This window comes from Dipodomys ordii, unplaced genomic scaffold (assembly GCF_000151885.1).
Source record: "Dipodomys ordii isolate 6190 unplaced genomic scaffold, Dord_2.0 Scaffold3, whole genome shotgun sequence".
NCBI lineage: Eukaryota > Metazoa > Chordata > Mammalia > Rodentia > Heteromyidae > Dipodomys > Dipodomys ordii.
This window is the reverse complement of record NW_012267219.1, coordinates 34,826,525-34,847,297: the sequence shown is the minus strand read 5'-3', so window position 1 is coordinate 34,847,297 and position 20,773 is coordinate 34,826,525. Positions and strand designations below refer to the sequence as shown.

General features: G+C 37.7%; 1 protein-coding gene across 1 annotated transcript in view; it reads left to right on the top strand.

Annotated features, from left to right (window-relative positions):
- The window catches only part of LOC105987722 (chromosome unknown open reading frame, human C12orf42), a 66,050-nt gene that overhangs the window by 7,218 nt on the left and 38,059 nt on the right, over window positions 1-20,773 (top strand). Inside the window, exons 3-4 of the mRNA XM_013019081.1 lie at window positions 8,686-8,832; window positions 12,628-12,737. Coding sequence (XP_012874535.1) covers window positions 8,686-8,832; window positions 12,628-12,737 — 257 coding nt within the window. The remainder of the gene's footprint in view (window positions 1-8,685; window positions 8,833-12,627; window positions 12,738-20,773) is intronic.

Below are 20,773 nucleotides of genomic sequence, written 5' to 3'. Positions count from 1 at the left end.
CCAAGATCACTGACATTGGGAGAAGCCCTGAAGTCTACAACAAGGGAATCATATCTATAGAGAGAACAAACTCATCAACTTAGCTTTTGTTCAAAATATCCAGGACTTCCAGAATTTAAGACAAACCAATTACATAAAAAGAGAAGGATAAAGAAGAACCAAGAGAGAAAATAGCAGTTGGAGAGCATTGACATCATTCAGAAACCAGAAAACATTTCCACTCTAAAAACATATCTAATTAGTATCTGGGAAAGAAGTGGATTTTGAGAAAAAAAATCCATAATCTAAGAACATCTGTGTCCTTTAAAAAGCAAGCAGTCAACAAATAGAAAAGAGTTCATGGATTATTGCAGCATTATTTACCATAGCTAAGATATGGAACCAACCCAGATGCCCCTCAGTAGATGAATGGATCAAGAAAATGTGGTATATATACACAATGGAATTCTATGCCTCCATCAGAAAGAATGACATTGCCCCATTTGTTAGGAAATGGAAAAACTTGGAAAAAATTATATTAAGTGAAGTAAGCCAGGCCCAAAGAAACATAGGTCCCATGGTTTCCCTTATTTGCAATATCTAGTATATGTATGAGTCAAGCGGAAAAGGTCAGATAATGTGATGTCAGGAAAATGAACCCTTAGATATGTATCTTAATGTTTTTTTCTTTCATGCATGTGTTTCTAACGCATTTATAAGATTATCTCTTTGTTGCTTTGTATGTCCCTCCCCCACAGTATAACCCCTGCTTTCACTATATTTGATGTCAGTATAACTTGAGGAGGAGATGGGGAAAAACCAGCTGTTTAAAGATACAGGTGGACCTCTTGCAACAATGAGAAGTACAAGTTGTCCTGTCCAAAACGAGCTTTACAACGTTGGTGCGGTGGGGGGGGGGAAGGGGGGGAAGGAGAAAGATTGGGATTGGGGGGGGAGGGGGGAGGCTGGGAAGGGATTTGAAGGGTAAACAAAAGGAGGCTGCAATGCTTGGTAAGAAATGTATGCATTATCCTGCCCATGCAATTGTAACCCCTCTGTACAGTATGTTCACAAATAAAATAAAATTAAATTAAAAAAAAAGAAAAGAGTTCATGGAATCAAAAATATATGATTGTTGAAAGTAAAAACTTTAGTAGACAAATGTTAAGAAAATGTAGCCGAAAAAACTGCCAATTGTAAAAGCGAAAAGATAAAAAAAATATGAGAAATGCAAGAGAAAAGTCTTAAGGAATCAGTCAGAGAATAAACAAAGCAGGTAAGTACAGGGTGAAGGTGACCAGTACTGAGGCCTCCTTTGGAAACATTTGGGAGGCATAAATGTTGGTCCTGGTCCTCTGCTGCTTCTTTCATTGGTGTTCTGTATCAATCCCTCATCAACTACTTTTCTATCCTACCCAAAGCCACACCATTCATTTTGGATAGCTCACACTATCATTTGACTAGATCATTGTTGATTAATTTTTAAATTTTTAATTGTGCTAAAAGGTTCACAACATAAAATTTATCATCCTGTGTTAACATATATACTTCAATAATATTAATTATTTTCCTAGTGTTTTGTACTTTTCCCTTTCTTTTCCTCTCTCCCCCTCTCTTTTTTTCTCTTTCTTTTCTTTCTTTCTCCTTCTTTCTTCCTTCCTCCCTTCTCTTCCCTTCCCTGGCCTTGTGTTTTAACTCAGGGTTTTGCAATTACTAGGCAAGCATTCTTACTATTTGAGCCATACCCCTAGTCTGGTTTGCTTTATTTTATTTTTCAGGTAGGGTCTCATGTTTAGTTCCTGGGGCTAGCCTCAGATCAGCTTCCCATGTAGCTGGAATCACACAGTATACCTTTTATTTCTTTCTTTTACCTAGTTATTATTGTGTCTCCAATATTATGTTGAATAGTTGTGGTGAGAGTGGTATCCTTGTCTTGTTGATTTAGAAGGAAAGATTTCAGTCTTTCATTATTGAGTACAAGGTTAATTGTGAAACTTTAATATATTGCCTTCTTTATTCATAGGTTGTTTTGTCATGAAAATTCATTGAATGTGTTCCATGAACAAAATTAGAATCAGGTAGATTCTGTCCTTCAGTCTGTTAATGTGGTATATTGTAGAAACTTAGTTTCATATGTTGAACCATCTTTGCATTCTAGGAATACTTGCCACTTGGTCATGATATATTATTCTCTTAATGTGCTGTTAACTTTGGTTTGCTAATACATTGTTAAGGATTTTATATCAGAATTCTTTAGGGATATTGTGTTGTTTGGCTTTTATATTGTGGTAATGCTCACTTTATTTTAATCAAAGCAGACTGATAGTCTGTTATCAGTAAATTCTTAATTAGGATCTATATTTACTAAGTGTCCAGTCTTAAAAACAGAGCAAAGCTCTACAAAAAATGTGAAGAAAACTCAACCTGCTTGCTACTAATGATTCTGGGCAATACTGAACCATCAACAAAGTAGCACCCTAGGCTCCCCCTTCAAAAATTCAGATAGATTCTCTCTGTGGTTCTTTCCCACTCTTCACTGTTGTCAGTTTAGTTGTCTGCTGTTAGACATGACTTCTGCACCTGTAAGATGGCCTCAGTTCCAATTTCACACAATTATAGTAAACTTAAAAACAAGTTGTAACCAGGCACTGATGGCTCACGACTGTAATCCTAGCCACTCAGGAGGCTGAGATCTGAGGACTGCAGTTCAAAGCCAACCTGGGCAGGAAAGAGACATTTATCTTCTGGCTTTTTATTATCTCCAAAAATGCTGGAAGTGGCACTGTGGCTCACATGGTAAGACACTAGGCTTGAGCAAAAGAAGCTCAGGCACAAAAACCAAACCAAAACAACAAAAAAGCTCTAATTATGAGGAGGACAAAGGTAAAATATCCTCTAAAAATTGAGGTGGTAGGAAGTTACTTAGCTTCTCTGTGTCTCACTCTCCTCATCCATAGTTAGTACACAATAGAAATGTTACACAATAATTGGGAAAAATGATGCTTATTACTAAAGAAGTGAAACTTCACTGTTAAAGACCTTTGTATAATTTTTCTTTTCCAAAAGTAGTTGCTTAAAGCAATGATTTCCTTTACAGTTTGTAGACTCCCAGCATATTTACCTTGAAACTTTCACAACTTATACTTATCCATGTGAATAGGTTTGTTTTCCTATACTAGACTTCTAGCCCCATGATCAAGTAAAGTTTCAATTTTGGGTCTCCAGAATTTATTCTTTGTGAGACTTACATACCTTGAATCCGGTGATATTCACTGCCTGGCACTCTGCTTTTGGCTAAGGGGGGCTTTTCAAGGTTCAGATTTTTATTGCTGTTTGGTAGGAAGTGTTACATTTATAAGATGGAGAAATGATAGTTTATGAAAGAACCACATCTCCCTGCAGAAGCTGCTTATGACCTTGTTGGGTAACTTCAAGTCCCCTTTGGATAGATTTCCAATTGAAATTGTGGCTCATCAAATTCATATTTGTTAGAAACAAGTTTTGGCAGAAGAGATCAGGCAGAAAACCTTCCCAGCATATTTAACTTCTTGTCCTTAAATAAGAAATTGTACTTGGATTTTTTTTTAGAGGCTTGACTTTGCTAGATAATAAAATTACCATGGTGGAACAAGCCATAGAAATAATAAATACAGTAATTCTTTTTCTCTATTGTGTGATTTTGCTATTCATAAATTTTAGGGCCTTAGATATTAGATACACTTACGTAAGGCCTCACGAACGGTAATTATCTTTTGGCTAAAGAAAAAGCCCAAACGAATGCTAAGCTGCATTATCGCTTGGCTTCTGACATGAGCTGATAATCAGATTTTCTTGCTTAAATCCATGGTGCTCGAACAATGCTACCCACTGTCTGTGCTTCCCGATATTACCCTTAATTAGAAAGAACAGAAACACAAATCTGAATTATTTCAAAATCTGGTTTCCATGGTCAGTGGTTTGAAGGGCTTAACTTTATTATAAATAAACCTGGCTTTATTGGCTAATGAAATCTGAAATGCGAAGCCTAGGATGGGAGAGAGTGCTATTTTTTGATGTTTACACATCCAAATATCCAACCTGGGCAAAGTGTTTTGTAAGAAATAATTTGATAATTTAATTATGACCCCTTTGTCCTGGTCTGGAGCCAAGCCCCATTACAAAGGAGAACATGGAGAGAACTTGAACTTATACTTTTTGGAGGAGCAAAATCTTCAGGTTTAGTAATATGTATTTTAATAGCTGTCAAGAAAATGACACTCTATTGTATATATTCTTCCAATTACTGTTATTTTCTCCCCTTTGGACATATTGGGGTACATGGCTATAAGTCTGGGAAGGTCTGACCCTTCATCAATTGACATACTCAGTGAATTATTCTCAAATATTTATAGTGGACTTTGTGCAGTATAGAAAAATATGTAGGCTGGACACCAGCCTGATGAGAGATCCAGAGGTAGCTTTGTGGTTTTGTGAAAGAGAGCCAACAATAGATAATGATGCCTGACCCCATGTGAAAACCCAATTAATAACGAAGTAGAAATAGTAACTTCCTCCTTCTGGAAAACAACATCAGGATGCTAATTCTTAGATTCAATATGACAGCTAAGAACCCCACATACTATGGAGACTTGTAATCCTATATCTCATCAATAAATCTCTTCTGTTTTTGTGTCCCCAGTGTGAACTGTCCTTGACTTCATTTTATTCTGTGTTTAATGTGTTCTCTAAGACCCTCTTTTGTTTTTCTTTCCCAGTTTTATTGATATGTTCTTCACATTCATCCACTCCCTCACTCCTTCTGTAACAGGTACTTTTTGTACTTATTAAGTCCCTGCTTCCACATCCACAGCCCCAGGAATTATACTATTAAATCTTATGTTCTAGCTGGGTGCTGGTGGCTCATGTCTGAAATCCTAGCTACTCAGGAGACAGAGATCCAGAGAATTGTAGTTCAAGGACAGTCTGGACAGAAAGGTCTATAGGACTTCATCTCTAAAATTATCAGCCAAAAGCAGAGTTGGAGGCATAGGACAAATAATTAGTCTTAGCTATGGTTAGAAGTGATCTTCTTGGACAAAGGCCACCTCCAAGTGACATAGGTGAGAAATTCAGACCTCTGTTGGGCTCAGAAAGTTTGACCTTGTCCATTTGAATGAGCTTAAGACTTAGCTGTTGAACAGTAGCAGATAGGGGTCTGGGGAAAGGAGCAGTAGGCAAATCTCCCCCCCTCCCATCCTCCCTCCTTCCCTTCTGTGCTCTCTCTCTCTCTCTCAATGTGATTTAATTACACTGTATACATATGTGGAACACTGTGATGAACCCCCTTTGGACAATTAGCACATACTAACAAAAATGAATGTTAGAGAAAAGGGAGGAACATGTGTCACAAAATACAATGTATATTCTACAAAATTAAGAAAATTGAGGAAAGGGGTGGGGTTGGGAGCGATGGGGAAGAATGATGATATTGGTCAAGATGCATTGTGTTCATAAACTGCTCTGTTGAATGCAATTCCTTTGTATAACTAGTTAACGATCATAAATAAAAGAGATAAATCATGTGAGATTAAAAAAAACAGCCTTGCACTGGGCACTGGGGAGAAAGATATGTTGGTTAATAGTTCTTCAGTAAAACAACAACTGGCAATTAACAAAATGTAGTAAGGTGAGATATATCAGGAAATACTAGTGGGAAAAGGACGGGAAATCAGAGACAAGGAAGGCAGGTGAATGCAGTTAAAATACTTTGTGTAAGTAAAATGGAGCTGTGAAGCTTGTTGAGCTTAGTTTGAAAAGCGAGGAATGGAGAATTCGGGAGAGTGATGGAGGTGAGTCTGATTTATGTACTGTTTACATATATAAACAGGTAAAAATGGAGCACCCTTATACAGCGACACGTAGTAAAAACCAACAAACGTTCATCGTAGGATGAAAAAGACAGTCTGAAAAATTGTATAGATATTATTGTTTGGGTCATAATATAACAGAATCTCATGCAAAATGAAAATGTGAGCATTTAATGATAATAAAATAGAAAGTTATTTTCTTTAAAAATATCTTATAATTTAAAATGTGATGGAGATAATAACAGTATAAAAGTATCAATATGAACTGATAATTTGAAAAAGTAGATCTTTTTGGTGTCAGAATTCTGTATAATTCAATAAATATTGATGCTATATTTTCTTAACGTGATATGTTAATTGATGATTAGGTGTTTCTCTAGTTGTTTTCTTCATTTTTTTGTCTTATAATTTGTCATTATAAAAGTTATCAGAGATACAATTTTAGCAAGTATACTTTTTATAGTTTTCTTTATTAGACTGCAAACAGTTTTAGAAAGTTTCAAATTCTGGGAAAAGTTCTTTCTGTTAATTAACTATTACTAAAACTGTTAAGAGTATTTTATAGACTCTTAAGATCAGTTTTTGATGAATTATTTTAAAAGATAAATTTCAGTATATTTAGAGCTTCTTTCTGATAGTACTGACTTTTGAACTCAGGGCCTCACCCTTACTCTTCTTGCTTGACTAGCTCCCTACTACTTGAGCCACACCTCCTGTCCAGCTTTTTGCTGGTAATTTTAGAGATGGAATCTCTTGAACTTTTCTTCCCCAGGTTGGCTTTGAACTGTGATCTTTCAGATTTAAGCCTCCTAAGTAGCTAAGATTACATGCTCTAAAAGCTCTTATTAAAGAGCAGTTTTTTTTCTAAAAATATTTAACTCTTCATACAAGTCAGCTTTGAATAAATCAGAGTTCAAGTTCAAATTTATGTGATACCATTGCCGTTGCACAATACTTTGATACTTCCAGTCACTTTAAAAAATTTTACCAGACATTGAAAAGCAGCTTCATGATTTATGTATGATTCTGAGCACCTGTTATACAGGTCTGTTGAGGAAGACATCCATGGTATAAGTTCACAGAAAGATGCCGGGCGCCAGTGGCTCATGCCTGTAATCCTAGCTACTCAGGAGGCTGAGATTTGAGGATCACAGTTCAAAGCCAGTCTGGGCAGGAAAGTCTGTGAGACTCTTATCTCCAATAAACCACTAGAAAACCGGAAGTGGTACTGTGGCTCAAGAGGTAGAGCACTCTCCTTGAGCTGAAGAGCACAGGGACAGCGCCCAGGCCCAGAGTTCAAGCCCCATGACTGACCAAAAAAAAAAGTTCAGAGAAAGAGTGAGATAAAGAGAGACAGAGAGAGAGAGAGAGAGAGAGAGAGAGAGAGAGACAGAGAGAGAGACAGAGAGACAGCGAGACAGAGAGACAGAAAGAGGGGGTGGGGAAGAGACACATGCACACACACACACACACACACACACACACATATACACATACACACACAGAGGTCTCTGTTCCTTACTTTAGTGGCAAAGACAGAACATTTCTTTTAGATGTAAGGGTTTTGTAGCATTACTTTCATACTGGGGAGAAATAGGCCCCCTTAGATTTCTTTTTTAACCCAGATGGCTGAATGGGGGCCATCTTCACCTGGAGTGAACTCAGCTTCCATGAACACAGTTTCATTTTGAGCCTTCATCAATACAGATCTCTGGACATGAGGAACAGCAGCATGAGAACTCGATTCAAACTGTCCTATTTGAAAAGTAGTTGAAAGACAAGAGACATTTGCCTTATGCTGGTAAGGTAGCTGTGGTAGCCCTAGCCTCTGCAGTCTCTTCTTAGAACTGCCATTCTGGAGATCTCAACAAAATCCCGTGAGGCTTCACTAGTTCACAGCACTCAGTAGGGTCTCATGTACTGATGGGGTCAGATAGGAGCCCATTGTATATGATGTATCTTTCTTTCACCTCAATCCTATCAATCAAGAATTGAAATAGTATAGATAGGAAAATGCTCCTGACAGTAAAATTAAAAATGAAAAGTGACAATGGTTCTTTATTGAGGGGACAGTAATAGGCATCCTTGGAAGTAGAATCAAATTTAGGGCAGGGGAGAAAACCAAATCTTTACGCAGAGAACAAGCATGTGTCTCTGAACTACATTTGTATTTTCATAGATCATACCACAATAAGCTTGGCAGTTTATTTGACTATAAATCTGTATTGCACATGTCTTAGTAGGGAAAAATTAAGAGCAACCATTATGATGCTTGTACTAAATGAAATAGACAAAGCTGGCTGTAGAAGAAATGATAATTTAACTAAACATTTACAGTTGGATTGTTGGATTAAATGTATATGGCCATTCTCAACTACAATTGGATTTTATGCTAGTAAATAATGGTTCTAGTTTTCTGCAAAACTAATTAAACAAAACAAAATGAAACCTTTCTGCTGTTGGTGAAACCTGTCCTTCTGCATTTGGGCTGTAAGGGAGGTACAGTTCCATTCTCATGGGGATGAGTGTATAGGAGCTCCCATTTCTTATTCTGTCCTTCTGTGTCCTCTAATTACAGTTGCTATGAGTGTCTCAAAGCAGTTGCCCCTACCCCTCCTTCCATAATGCCAAGAGAAAGAAAATACAATTTCATTGGTTACTGTACTTAGAATGGTTTCTAAAACCAAGCAAGAAAACCACAATGAGCTTGGCAAACAAACAATTGAAAAGTACAGGTGCTGGGAGTATGCACAGCCCCAAAATCAACATGACTTGGAAGGAGAAGGGGGTTGGATAACAAAGAAAGGTGCTTTTTTCCATTCAGAGAAATTTATTTCTTTCAAATATTTGCGATCTGCAGCTGATAGCACGTGAGGCCACTTGGCATTATTCCCCAACAAAGGAGAGTGCTGGATGTAACGAGCAGATGCTCGAGTGGCTTGTGGCGAGAGGTGCGCCATTTGTCAAGAAGATCAATATTTACCATGCTCGCATCTTTGTGATCAAAGTTTGCTCTTCTTAAAAAAAGAAAGAAAAGGTGGGGGTCGTACTTTAAAATATGGAGCATAGGGTTGACTTCAGACAGTGAATCAACCAAAAGCAACAAGAGAGGAGTCAACAGCCCCACTGATGAAATGTGTATTTCAGAGTGGAATCTATCAGGCTCATAGAAGAGGTGATCTCTTCTCCATTTCTCATCAGTTTGGTTAAATCTGACCTTGATGACAGGCACGATTTGAATATGGCACTGCATTTCAAAATACATTTTAAAACATCAGTCAATTCTATTTAGTTCAACTCACTATAGAACAACAAACCTTCATGTCTCATGTTGGAAGAACTATGTTGGCACTGGGGTAACCAATAGAAGAACATGGGGGTAACTACCTTATTTATGTATTAATTTTGTATAAATAGATTGGCTTTGCTAGGATCTTCCTCCTTCTGCCTCTGCCTTCTGAGTGGTGCACCAGCCTTAGCTTTTGATATCTTAGTTTCCCTAGTTTGTTATATTTATAAGAGAGAGAGTCCTGTGTTTGTTATATTTATAAGAGAGAGAGTCCTGTGACATGGGGTGGGCAGGTGGGGGAGAGGTGTGTGTGTGGGGGGTTACAGATGGTAAGTCATGACCAGCCATTTTATTCTATAGGAAGAATTTTGCATTTGATCTTAGATCAAAGTGTGCTCTGTATATTTAATGTGAATGTATAATCAGCCGGAAATCTAGGTGGAGACAAAAAAAATCTCCATTTCTACTAGACTTCCAGGTGACCCTAATGACAGAGGGTCACACTTTGGGGGAACAAGAAGTTGCTCATAGTGGGTATTGATCACCTGTGTTGATTGCTAACAATGTACATATATGAGCTGCAATGGAAGATTTTCTTTTTCATTTTGACATGTTCTCTTGATGGTATTTATTTATTTTTAAATGTATTTTTATTGTTATTATAAAGGTATTATATAGAGAGGTTACAGTTACTCCAGTCAGATAATGAGTACATTTCTTTTGGGTCATGTCACCTCTTCCTTTGCTCTCTCCCAGCTCTTCCCTTCTGTCCCCACCCACAAGTTGTATAGTTCATTTTCAACATAGTGTCTAGTGAGTACCATTGCTGCATTTTTTCAGTTTTTGTCTCATTTCTGTGTCCCCGCTTTGCCCTTCCAATGACAGATAAACAAACACATAAGGGAAACAGAAAAGAAAACAAAATCAGCGACAAAGAAAAATCCTCTTATTTCCATTTCCCGGAGTTCATTTAGATAAATATTATTTTATATGATGAGATGCACATAGATATTGCATATTTGTGTTCCTCTTTTGGTCTCACTGTGTGTGAATGCTTAGAGACATGTAGAATTTATCATGTCTCAGTGTACCTTTTTTTTTTTAAACCTCCAGTGTGTTTACTTCTAGATTTATAGGCACATTCTAGATACCACAAATGAGGGAAAACAGGCAACCTATATTTCTCTGGGTCTGGCTTATTTCACTTAATATTTCTTCCAAGTCTTTCCATTTCCTTATGAATGGTACAATATCATTCTTTCTGACAGCTAAGTCTAATTCCATTGTGTGTATATATATATATATATATATGTAGATATATTACATTTTCTTGATTTATTTGTCAATTAATTTTTATGAATGAAAATCACAGTTTAAATAATGAGAAATAATCGAACATATTTAGAATTGGGTGTTAGAAAGAGAATGTAGAAAAAATTCTTTTTTTTTTTTTTTTGGTAGTGGGGCCTGAACTCTGGGCCTGGGTGCTGTCCCTCAGCTCTTCAGCTCAAGGCTAGTGCTCTACCGCTTGAGCCATAGCACCACTTCTGACTTTTTCTGCTTATGTGGTACTGAGGAATTGAATCCAGGGCCTCAATGCATGCAAGGCAAGCACTCTACCACTGAGCCACCTTCCCAGCCCAAGCAAGTAGGGATATTGGTGGCAAAGCTAATTAAGTTTCCAGAGGACTGTTGAGGAGACAGAGGGACTGGAGACTCTTGACCTGGTAGGACTGAAAAAATTTCATGCTAAGGAGATCGATCTGAGGCCTTGAGAGAAAGAGAAGGCCAGGGTGACCTTCCAGGTTCAGAGCTGCTTCCTCCACTTAATACTTACCTATCCTTGGTAAATTACCCTTTCCATCTATAAAATGGGGATAATGGTTATTGTATGGTAACACTTGATCTATATCTTCAAAGATAAAATTTGAGAACAGAGAGAGTTTTTAGAGAAAGGAGTGGAGATGAAACTAGAATATGGGCCATAATGACTGTATGGTTCTCTCCTGAACTCTGACCTCCAAGGTTGCCCATACATAATGGTCCTTACCCAGTCTTACACATCCTTTCTCCCTCACTTTATCTGCCTCCAGGTATCTCAGAATTATTGTTTTCCCTTCCAAGTGGAAGAAATTCTCTTCCTTTTGCTTCTCTTAGCTTATCTGTGGTAATTTTTTTTAACTCCCTACAATTTTTCACTTAATAGCAAGAGGATACAAAGAAAATGCTGGTAGCCACAAAGGCTTAGAAAACACAGCTTTTAGACCCTTTCTCTGTTGCATTCATATATTCTATTACTGGCATGATTGGTCTAGGTTACTCATCTCCCAGTTCATATAAGATTATATATGTCTTAAACCTTCATCTGTGCTTGCTGATCTAGAGCTGTGGAAAATTCCTACTCTGGGGACTCTTAGGACTCTTCCACTCAGACTAGGTGTCAGATTGAGACATAGCCTGTTCCTCATGGAATGAATGGAACTGGATGAACAATGTAGCTATGAATAACAATACCCTATGCAAAAGAGGCTATCCATTCTGCATGATCTCTTCCAGCCCCATCAAGTTAATCCTTCCCTAAATGCATACTATTCATAATAGCCAAACAATACTATCCATACAAAACTATACACTATCCAAACAATAATATCCATGCAATATCCAAATCTAAAATATACAATCATATCTAAATGCTGTAAATTATACACATACTAACTGGTAGTTAATGCTAACTATACGTATGTTGAGTTTTTAATTAAGATAAAATCAGGTTGTCCTATTGATCACTTATTTTCTTTTTTGACTACTTGAAGATCACAGCCTGGCTCTCAAGCCTCCTTTCCTTCATCTCCTGCCCACTGCTCCCTTTTCTGTCTCTCTACCTTTTACTGACTCACTAACTGTTCCTTTTGCTTGGGACAATACGTGGCAGAAGTGGCTTCTTTCTCTGCTTGTGAGTCTTTGTGCTAAATTTGCCCTGTCTGAGAAGCCATCTCTTTGTACCATTTTCAATATTTCCATTTTCTCTAATCTTGTCTTGGGTTTCCTCTTACCAACAGAAAAACCACCATCCAATATATTCTAAATACATATATTTATTAACTTTTCTAGCATCTTCCATGAAAATGTCAATTTCATGAAGACAAGGAAGTCATCTTATTGATATATTGTATTTCTAAAGTGCTTTGTTAAATGGCAGCTCCTTTGTACAACTACTTAAAGATAATAAAAATGTGTTTTTAAAAAAGATAGTCATCACTTGTATCTCCACTATATAAAACAATGTCTGACACAGAGCAATATTTTGAATGAACAGAAAACATGTAATTACCCTTTTAATGAAATACACAGAAGAGTGTACATGTTATAGCCAACAAAACCTGGTTATAGTTGTTTTCCAGATTATTTAAAAGCAAGAATATTTATGTATATCACTCATTGTGGGAAGAGTTGGAGTGGCATGGGTCTTTTGCATAAACTTTTATTTTGATAATTTTTTTGTCTACTTTACAGCCCAGCCCTCATTATGGAAGAACACCCTTGCCCTGCACGAGATTTATTAGTCACATGAAGAATTTCTCTGATGCTAATAAACTTAATAATCTACGTTTTCTACAATTCCCAGGTAAAAAGAAGCAATCTTAAAAAATTACTTCCCATAGAATCTGTGGTAAAAATCATAAAGGCTCTATTGAAGGACACTCAAGCTTTGTTCCAAAATGGCAATGAAAAAGAAAACACAATGACTTTGGTTGTTGATGCTGACAAACCCAGAGGGTTTGTGTGATTGGAACCAGGGCTTCTAACTTTATTTTGTTTTTAATGTTGGCTCTATTCTGTGCTGGTTTCATTTTCAGGAAGGATGCAGTTACAGACATATAGGATTCTTAGAGCTTGGAATCTCAAAAGTAAAGATACCCTTAAGTCTTCATCTCTTATTCAAGGACTTTGATTGGCCAAACATGAGAAAGTTGTGGCAATTAAAGTACACCAGGTAGCCTGTTTTTGTAAGTTGCACTTACATTATAGAACGAGTGTGTGTGTGTGTGTGTGTGTGTGTGTGTGTGTGTGTGTGTATGTGAGCATGTGTGAGATAAAGAGACAGAGAGTTAGAGAGACTGAGGTAGAGAAAGAAAGAAACACAGTGAAAGACAGTTATGGAGCGATGGTTTTCCAAAATAAATTGTTATGGAGCAAGTAAAAGAGCATCATTTTGTATCAGGCTATGGTGTGGTATATTTGTATAACCTTTCACACAATGGTGGCATCACAGATTATTGTAGATATCCTGGAACTATCCATAAACTCTATTTGGAGGACTTTTCTTGACCTGAAAGGATGTATGAGTTCACATATCCAACTTATTTCCTAAGAGAAAGTAGAAATGTTAAAATGGCAACTACAATGCTTTTATTTTTTTAGATTTTTGTTGCTTAGTTCCTTATACCTATACATTAATATGTTTGGATGTCAGGACTGTTGGTAGGTTTTGGTGATTTCATGACAGCTTCAATGTCCTGGGTTTAGATCATTTTAATGGAATCTCTTTAGAACCATATTGGAATATACATTCAAACTCATCTTTATTAAATAAATATAATAAACTTGAGTGTGGAATAAATTCACCTGGCTCCAAAAACAAAAATATAAATATATACAGCAGGCAGATTTCACATCTCTCCTTCCCACTCCAATCTGTTTCATTTTAGTATTTTCTTGAGAATCGTTTAACACTTTCTCTGAGCAAATTTCTCTGGGAAAGTATATGTGAACAACTATATGTGTTCAGGTGAGCAGCTGCCATCTGCACCTGGATGTGTCAGGCAGCTCTTCCCACATCAATGGGCTGAGAGCTTCCTTGTGATGTTTTTGTAAGCCTCAGAGGAATATGTTTTACTCACTTATTTAGCCAGATTCCTCAGATGGACACTAGTGTTCATCCCCCTCCCTTTTCTAAGAACCAACATCTCTTTATCTTTATATCCTTGAGGTCTATATCCATACACAGACAACATATACAGATCTTTATCACTCTTCACTTTTGCCTAAACAGTAAAACAAGTTTTTGTGTATAAAAATGGCTTTGCAACCCATTGCAACTATGAGATGTACAAGTTGTTATGTCGAAAATTAATTTTACAACTTTGGTGGGGGGGTAGCGGGGAGGATTGGGTGGGGGGGCGGGGGGAGGATGGGAAGGGATGGGAAGGGGAAACAAAGGAGGAGGCTCCAGTGCTTGATAAGAAATGTACTCATCTTGCCCATGTAATTGTAACCCCTCTGTACAGTATTTTCACAATAAAAAATAAAAATTAAAAAAATGGCTTTACATTAACACTATCTTCATGATAAGTTATCCAGCTAAGTTGCTATAGCTTTGACTATACATCCAGCTAATAGATGTTATTCAGTGAAAGAAAGTCCCAACTTCTTCGTTCTTTTCAAAACACAGTGGATGAATGGAGAAAACACTGATCATTATCACTACCTGGAAACATAGGAATGCAATATTTAGTAAACCAGAATGTTTACAGTTGAGATGATAGCTATAGCTTAGACAAATATCATAGTTTCAGATCATTTAACTTGCTCTGACAGATCTAAAGTCCTTAACTTTTGTCTTACATTTAGAGACATGAAATCTTCAGATATCCTGGGATTGAGGGAGTAAAGGTGGATGGGAAAAGAAAGCAGGGACATCTTCAGAGATGAGAGACCATTGTGGTTGTAGATAGCTCTCACCTTAGGACAAATGAGTAGCATTTTGGTTCTTGGAGCCATAACTGGATAGAAGCAGAGTCCTATAAGGCACTAGAAGGATAGTGATTAGGGTTCATGTGGAAGGAGAGAAGAGTCATAACCAGGCTAGTTGCTAGGCAGTTGGAAACCATCACCATCTTACTTTCAGAAGAAAAGTGATGAAGGTTGATTGTATGTACAAATGATTGAAGACAGTGATTTGAGGGGTCAAGACTGCAGGCAGGAAAATTCCTGTTGAGGCTCTCGCAATCACCTGAGGGAAAACCCCACAAAGACATGAAAATATCAGTGAGTAACAGGAAAAGGAACGGCTAGGAGAGGCATTCAGTAATGTTCACAGGGCACGGTCATGGATTCAGGATGAGAACGGAGAAAGAAGGCAAATTTGGGGGAGTGACCATGCATCCAGGAAACCTCATTCAGCAAAGGATGAGTGAGCACCTACAGAATGAATGGTACCACACTAAGTTTCAGAGATACAGAAATAAGAAAGTTAGGGTACATGCCACCTTGAAATGTGCCTTTTGAGGAAGGCAGCAATTAATAAGCAAATGAGGAAATTACCAGGATTATCTCAGACTATATTAAAAACTAGAAAAACGGTAGAATTTTCTCATACCCCTTCATAATCACCCCCTCCTGAACTTCAGCCTTGATGATTTGCAGACTGTTTAATGCCATTCTAGTGTTGCAGGTTACAGAACGTCATAACAATGGAATCATATGATCTAAGATTTCCTGAGCCAAATCTCTTTCATTTGGCAACATGAGCTTGAGACCTAGCCTGTGGAGTAATATGCATTGCATGGATTTAGCACCGTTTGTGTAGTTATCAGCAGAAGAATACAAAGGGTTGTTTCAGTGTTTAGAAAATGTTTTTGGAAGCTTTATTGAGGTGATCACAGTGTTGTATATCTTCATTGTGACAAGGGCTACAAGTCTGTGTGTTTGATGAAGCTCTTAGTTAAACACTAACAAGTAACTTATACTGTTAAAGTTCACTTCAACAAATCTGGTATTGGAGTATATCATATATGGGAACTTAAAAGGCAACAAAAAAGATGAATGGAAGTAACCCAGGGAAGAGAAGAGGGGTGGAGCTTTTGAATTATGGAGGTCAGTGAAATTGAATTCAGCCTGAGAAATATGTATTGGTGTGTTCAGAAAGAGAAAATAAAGCAGTATGACTACAAGAAGGGAACGTATGAATGGAGTTTATAGTCATGCAAGGTCCAGATTATAGAGTTTTCTGGAACTCAAGAAAGAGTTTGGGTTTATCCTAAATTCCATGGCAGTCCTTTGAAGACTTCAGGAGGCAATATCCCTCTTCTCATTTGCTTTGTAAAGCCATCACATTGCTATTTGGATAATTAACTGTGAGAGGCACAAATGGTAAAGCAGAGACCACTGCTGACATCCAAGGGAAAGCAGATAAAGGTAATGATGGCAGTGCAGCATTATAGAACTAAAAAATATGGCAGTGAGCAGTGAAGGCTGAAAATAATTCTTTTGGTAAATATTTTGTATTGTTATAAAGGTAATGTACAGAGAGGATATAATTCCGTAAGTCAGGTAAAGACTACATGTCCTTTTGGATAATGTCACTTCTTCCCTGGCTCCTTCCCAGTTTTCCCTCCTCCATCCCCACTCACAAGTTGTATAGTTCATTTACAACATAGTGACTAATGAGTACCACTGCTGCATTTATTTGTTGAAAATAATTCTTGGATGGTACAGTATTTTCACAATAAAAAATAAATAAAAATTTAAAAAAACAAAAAAAAGAAAATAATTCTTGGATGGATATAAACTAACAAAACCTTGCTAATGGCTAAGCAATAGAAGTAAGACAGAGATAGGAATCCAGGGTACTTCCTGATGGGGAGATTGCAACAACTGGATGATTATACTTTTATTTGCTGAGTTGGGGAATCACTTGGTGAGGACCACCAGTTATAGAGAAAGAAACAGGGTAGACTAAGACACTGTGTAGCTCATTGATTCAGTCACAAAGTCCAGATTCCTGTCTTGAGCAGTCTAGGTCTTCTGATCTTTTCCTGAAAATGGCTCCTTCCAGATGCTGTCCCCTGACTCATGATTTCTTAAGGATAAACAAATCCTTGAACTCTCTCCAGTTTCTTCACCTCTCAGGAATAACCAAATGTCATAATATTGTAAAAAATAACCACAAAATGGCTTCTTGAATGTTTGTTCCTTAAAATGTGTTTTCATACTTTCTCCATCTTAACTTAGCCCATGAGAGAAGGCTTATTGCTGCCTGTATTGAGTCTACAGATAATTTAAACCATCTGACTTATTTTTTTTTAAATAACAGAACAAATATACTATCTCGACAAACTGGCCATTGAAAAGGATTAATTTGGATCCCTAGGAGAAACTTGGAGTTTCTGGTCCAGGATGACTCCTTCTTACCTCATTAGCAGTGGACTATCAACTCTGATTTTTCTTTCCTGAATTTTTAACATGAGATTGGATGGCAGATCCAGTATGATCAAAGTAGTTTTCAGAATCCCTAACTGGCTGGCCACAATTGTACCCTTGCATTCCACATCTCTTGGAACATACTAGACCCTGGAGTTGAAAGCCACCAGTCTATACTGACTTAAATAACAAGTAGGAATGAAATTGCTATTTTTGCTATGAATAACGTAAACCCAAATGGCTTCATCAGTACAGAAATTGGAATAGTACAAAGCTAAGTCTGATTTCTCATCAGGTGAATGGATAGCAAAGGTGATCATTGTGTCTAATAGCGCTGCACAGAGATGCTCAACTGGGCACGTATCAAGAAGGCTTATTTGTTTGTGATCAAGAATGATGGTCTGAACTGGAGAAAAAAAATTATGGAGTCTGTATAAGACGCTATGTCACAAAACAAACTTTACAATTTAGGAGTGGGTGGAGTGTAGTTGAGGAGGTGGGAGGGAAGGGATGGTAGGGGAAAAACAAAGGAGGAGACAACAATGCTTGATAAGAAATGTACTCATTACCTTGCTCATGTAACTGTAACCCCTCTGTATAGTATTTTCACAATAAAAAACTTATTAAAAATTATAGAGTCTTAAGGAAGTGGTAAGGAATTGTTGGCAGTGGAAAGGACCATCAGGAGAAGGGAGAGACTGAAACTCAATAAGACAGAAGAAGCCTAATGTTTTGTCTTAGAACATTAAAGTACAAAGAGGTTGTGTAACCTTCCCAAGGTTGTACAACTAGTCAGTGGTTGACTTGTAAGCACCCCCTCCCCCATCCCTCGGAGCATCTGTTAGTGCCTGGCCTTTCCCTTCCTTTCCAAGACCTCATGAAACTAAACTCATACACAGTTCTCTAGAAAACTGCCATAAAGGTTAGAAAGCACTGTGCTCTATAGACTACTGAGATTTCCTGGAGAAGACTGTTTTTTGCTCCTTCCTGGTGGAATAAGAAAAAGAAGATGAAATGGTTTCCAGCTGTCTTCATTTGTTCAGATACCATCATAACAGTCTTCAGACTTGCTTTGTAACTGAGGCCAGTAAAGGCTGTGTATCCTGGAGAAACTCACGCACTGCCTCTTGTTCTTTCTGTGGCTTATTGGAAGGCTCCCATTCTGCTCTCCTCTGAGAGCGCTCTTTCAGCTTCCTTACCCCATGAAGCAGCCCAGGGAGCTGCAACCACTTCTGTCCCATTCTTACCACTTGCTCGCAAAGAACTTGGAATGGGATTTGCCTTTCACTTTTCATGGATTGACAGAAATCTGCATTGGAGGTGGAGAACAGTTTCCAGTTGTTCAGCTTTTAGGAGGAAATGATGCAAATACAAACACAGGGTTTAGTTCTTGGGAAATTTCAGGAAGTGTCTCCCAAAAGGGGAGGGGAGAAGGACATTTGTCAAAGTGCTATGTTGCCCGTCCTCATATGAATGCTCTCTCTCTCCTTTGTTCCTGCAAGACTCTGAAGAATAAAACTCAAGCACAAAAGCAAAAGAGGCTCTGGCAAGTTGAATGCAACAGTGTTTTTCTAATCCATGTGGATCAAAACCACTAGTTTGGAGTCTGTAAAGAGTCTTCCTTAGCATGCTGGACTAATCACATGGATTAATAACACATAGTGGCCCTCCCTGCCTGGTGCCTTTGTGCCTTCCCCCTCCCTTTCTTCTTCTTCTTCTTCTTTTTTTTTTGAATTTCTATGAAATGTTGTGGGAACAAGAAGAGTGGCATTTTCTGAATAATATGGCCTTGGTCTATTGGCCTAACCCTCTGCAAGGTAGGCTCCCTGAATTTCTATTTGCAAAATTCTTATCTGTACCTATTTGGTAACCTCTCTGTCATTTGGGGGGAAATTCAGGGTGCCTCTTGGGGCTTGTATTTTGTGTCATTTGCCCTGAGTAAAAAGTAGCCCATTGCAGTTCTCTGCCCGCAAATGGGGGCAAAGGCTAAATGAAAGGATCTGTCATAGTGAAGGCTATTGCATAAAGGCCTTGGCTAGTTGCGTGTATGATTGTCTCAGTTCTATTTAGCCTATTTCACTTTCATTAAGCCATACTTCTCTGTTTTCTGGGATAAGAACAGTTGATCTATGTCTAATTCAACAACAACAGTAACTAACCTTCATTGAACTTGACTGTGTGCCAGCCTCTGCTTTAATCCTTATAGGAATCCTCTATGGCCATCATTTTCTCCATTTTCTGATGAGATAACCAGAATAAGAGATATTCAGTAGCTAATGGTGTTATATACTAGTGTTAAGTGCTCAAACTCAAATAATTTGGTTTTCTCCAAAGCCAGTGACCCTGGACCATTGCTTTCATTCTTCCTTTTCTGAAGTCTGATTGTCTTCATGGTGCCTTCAAATATTATACACATGCTTCTAGTCCATGTTTTATTATTTCTCAAGATATTGTGCACTCTTTTCAAATTTAAATTTTATTGTCAATGTGATGTTATTGTGCACTTTTTAAAGAGATAAGGTAATGTGGTAGATGATTTTCTATTCTAGCCAGGAGTTGGTGCTATTCATGAGTTGGGAAACTCTTACTTTAAACTTCCTAGGAAAAAACAGCAAAGAAAGAAATAGGTGGATAAATAAAAGAGTGGCTAAAAACAGAAAGGAAATATAACAAAATGTCTTGAAATATAACAAAATGTACAAAACCTTGCTTTTTTTTTAACTCCATTTTGATAAAGTTTGCTCTTTCTGCTTGCCCAGATTGGATGATAAGTAAAGGTGGCCACAGCTATAACTCTTGTGGGAGGGAAGAGCAAGAGAGATACCAGCCAGAAATAGAGTGGTTGTGAGAGGGACAGTAAGAATGGAGAATAATCAGCAACTAAACAGATATAGCATTGTTGGCGCTGTAGTGAGGAGGTCTGTTTCCCCTGCTAATTAGCTGCATAATTTTGTGCAAACTAAATTCTTTTTTTATTGTGAAAATACCAAATAGAGGGGTTACAATTACATGGGCAAGATAATGAGTATATTTCTTATCAAGCATTGTTGCCTCCTCCTTTGCTTCCCCTTCCTATCCCTCCTCTGCTCCGCCCCCTTCCCCCCCCAAAGCTGTAAAGTTCGTTTTTCGACATAACGACTTGTACATCTCATTGTTGCAATGGGTCCACCTGTATCCCTATTTAAACGATTTGTTTTTTTCCTTCCCCTCCGCAATTATACCATCATCAAATACAGTGAAAGCAGGGATTATACCGTGGGTGAAGGACATACAAAGAAACAAAGAAATCATCTTATAACAATGTTAGAAACAATCACATGAAAGAAAAAACATTTGAATACTTATCTTGGGGTTCATTTCACCTAACATCAACTTATCTGACCTTTTCTGCTTGTCTCAGACTTATACTAGTTATTGCAAATAAGGGAAACCATGGGACGTATGTTTTTGGGGCCTG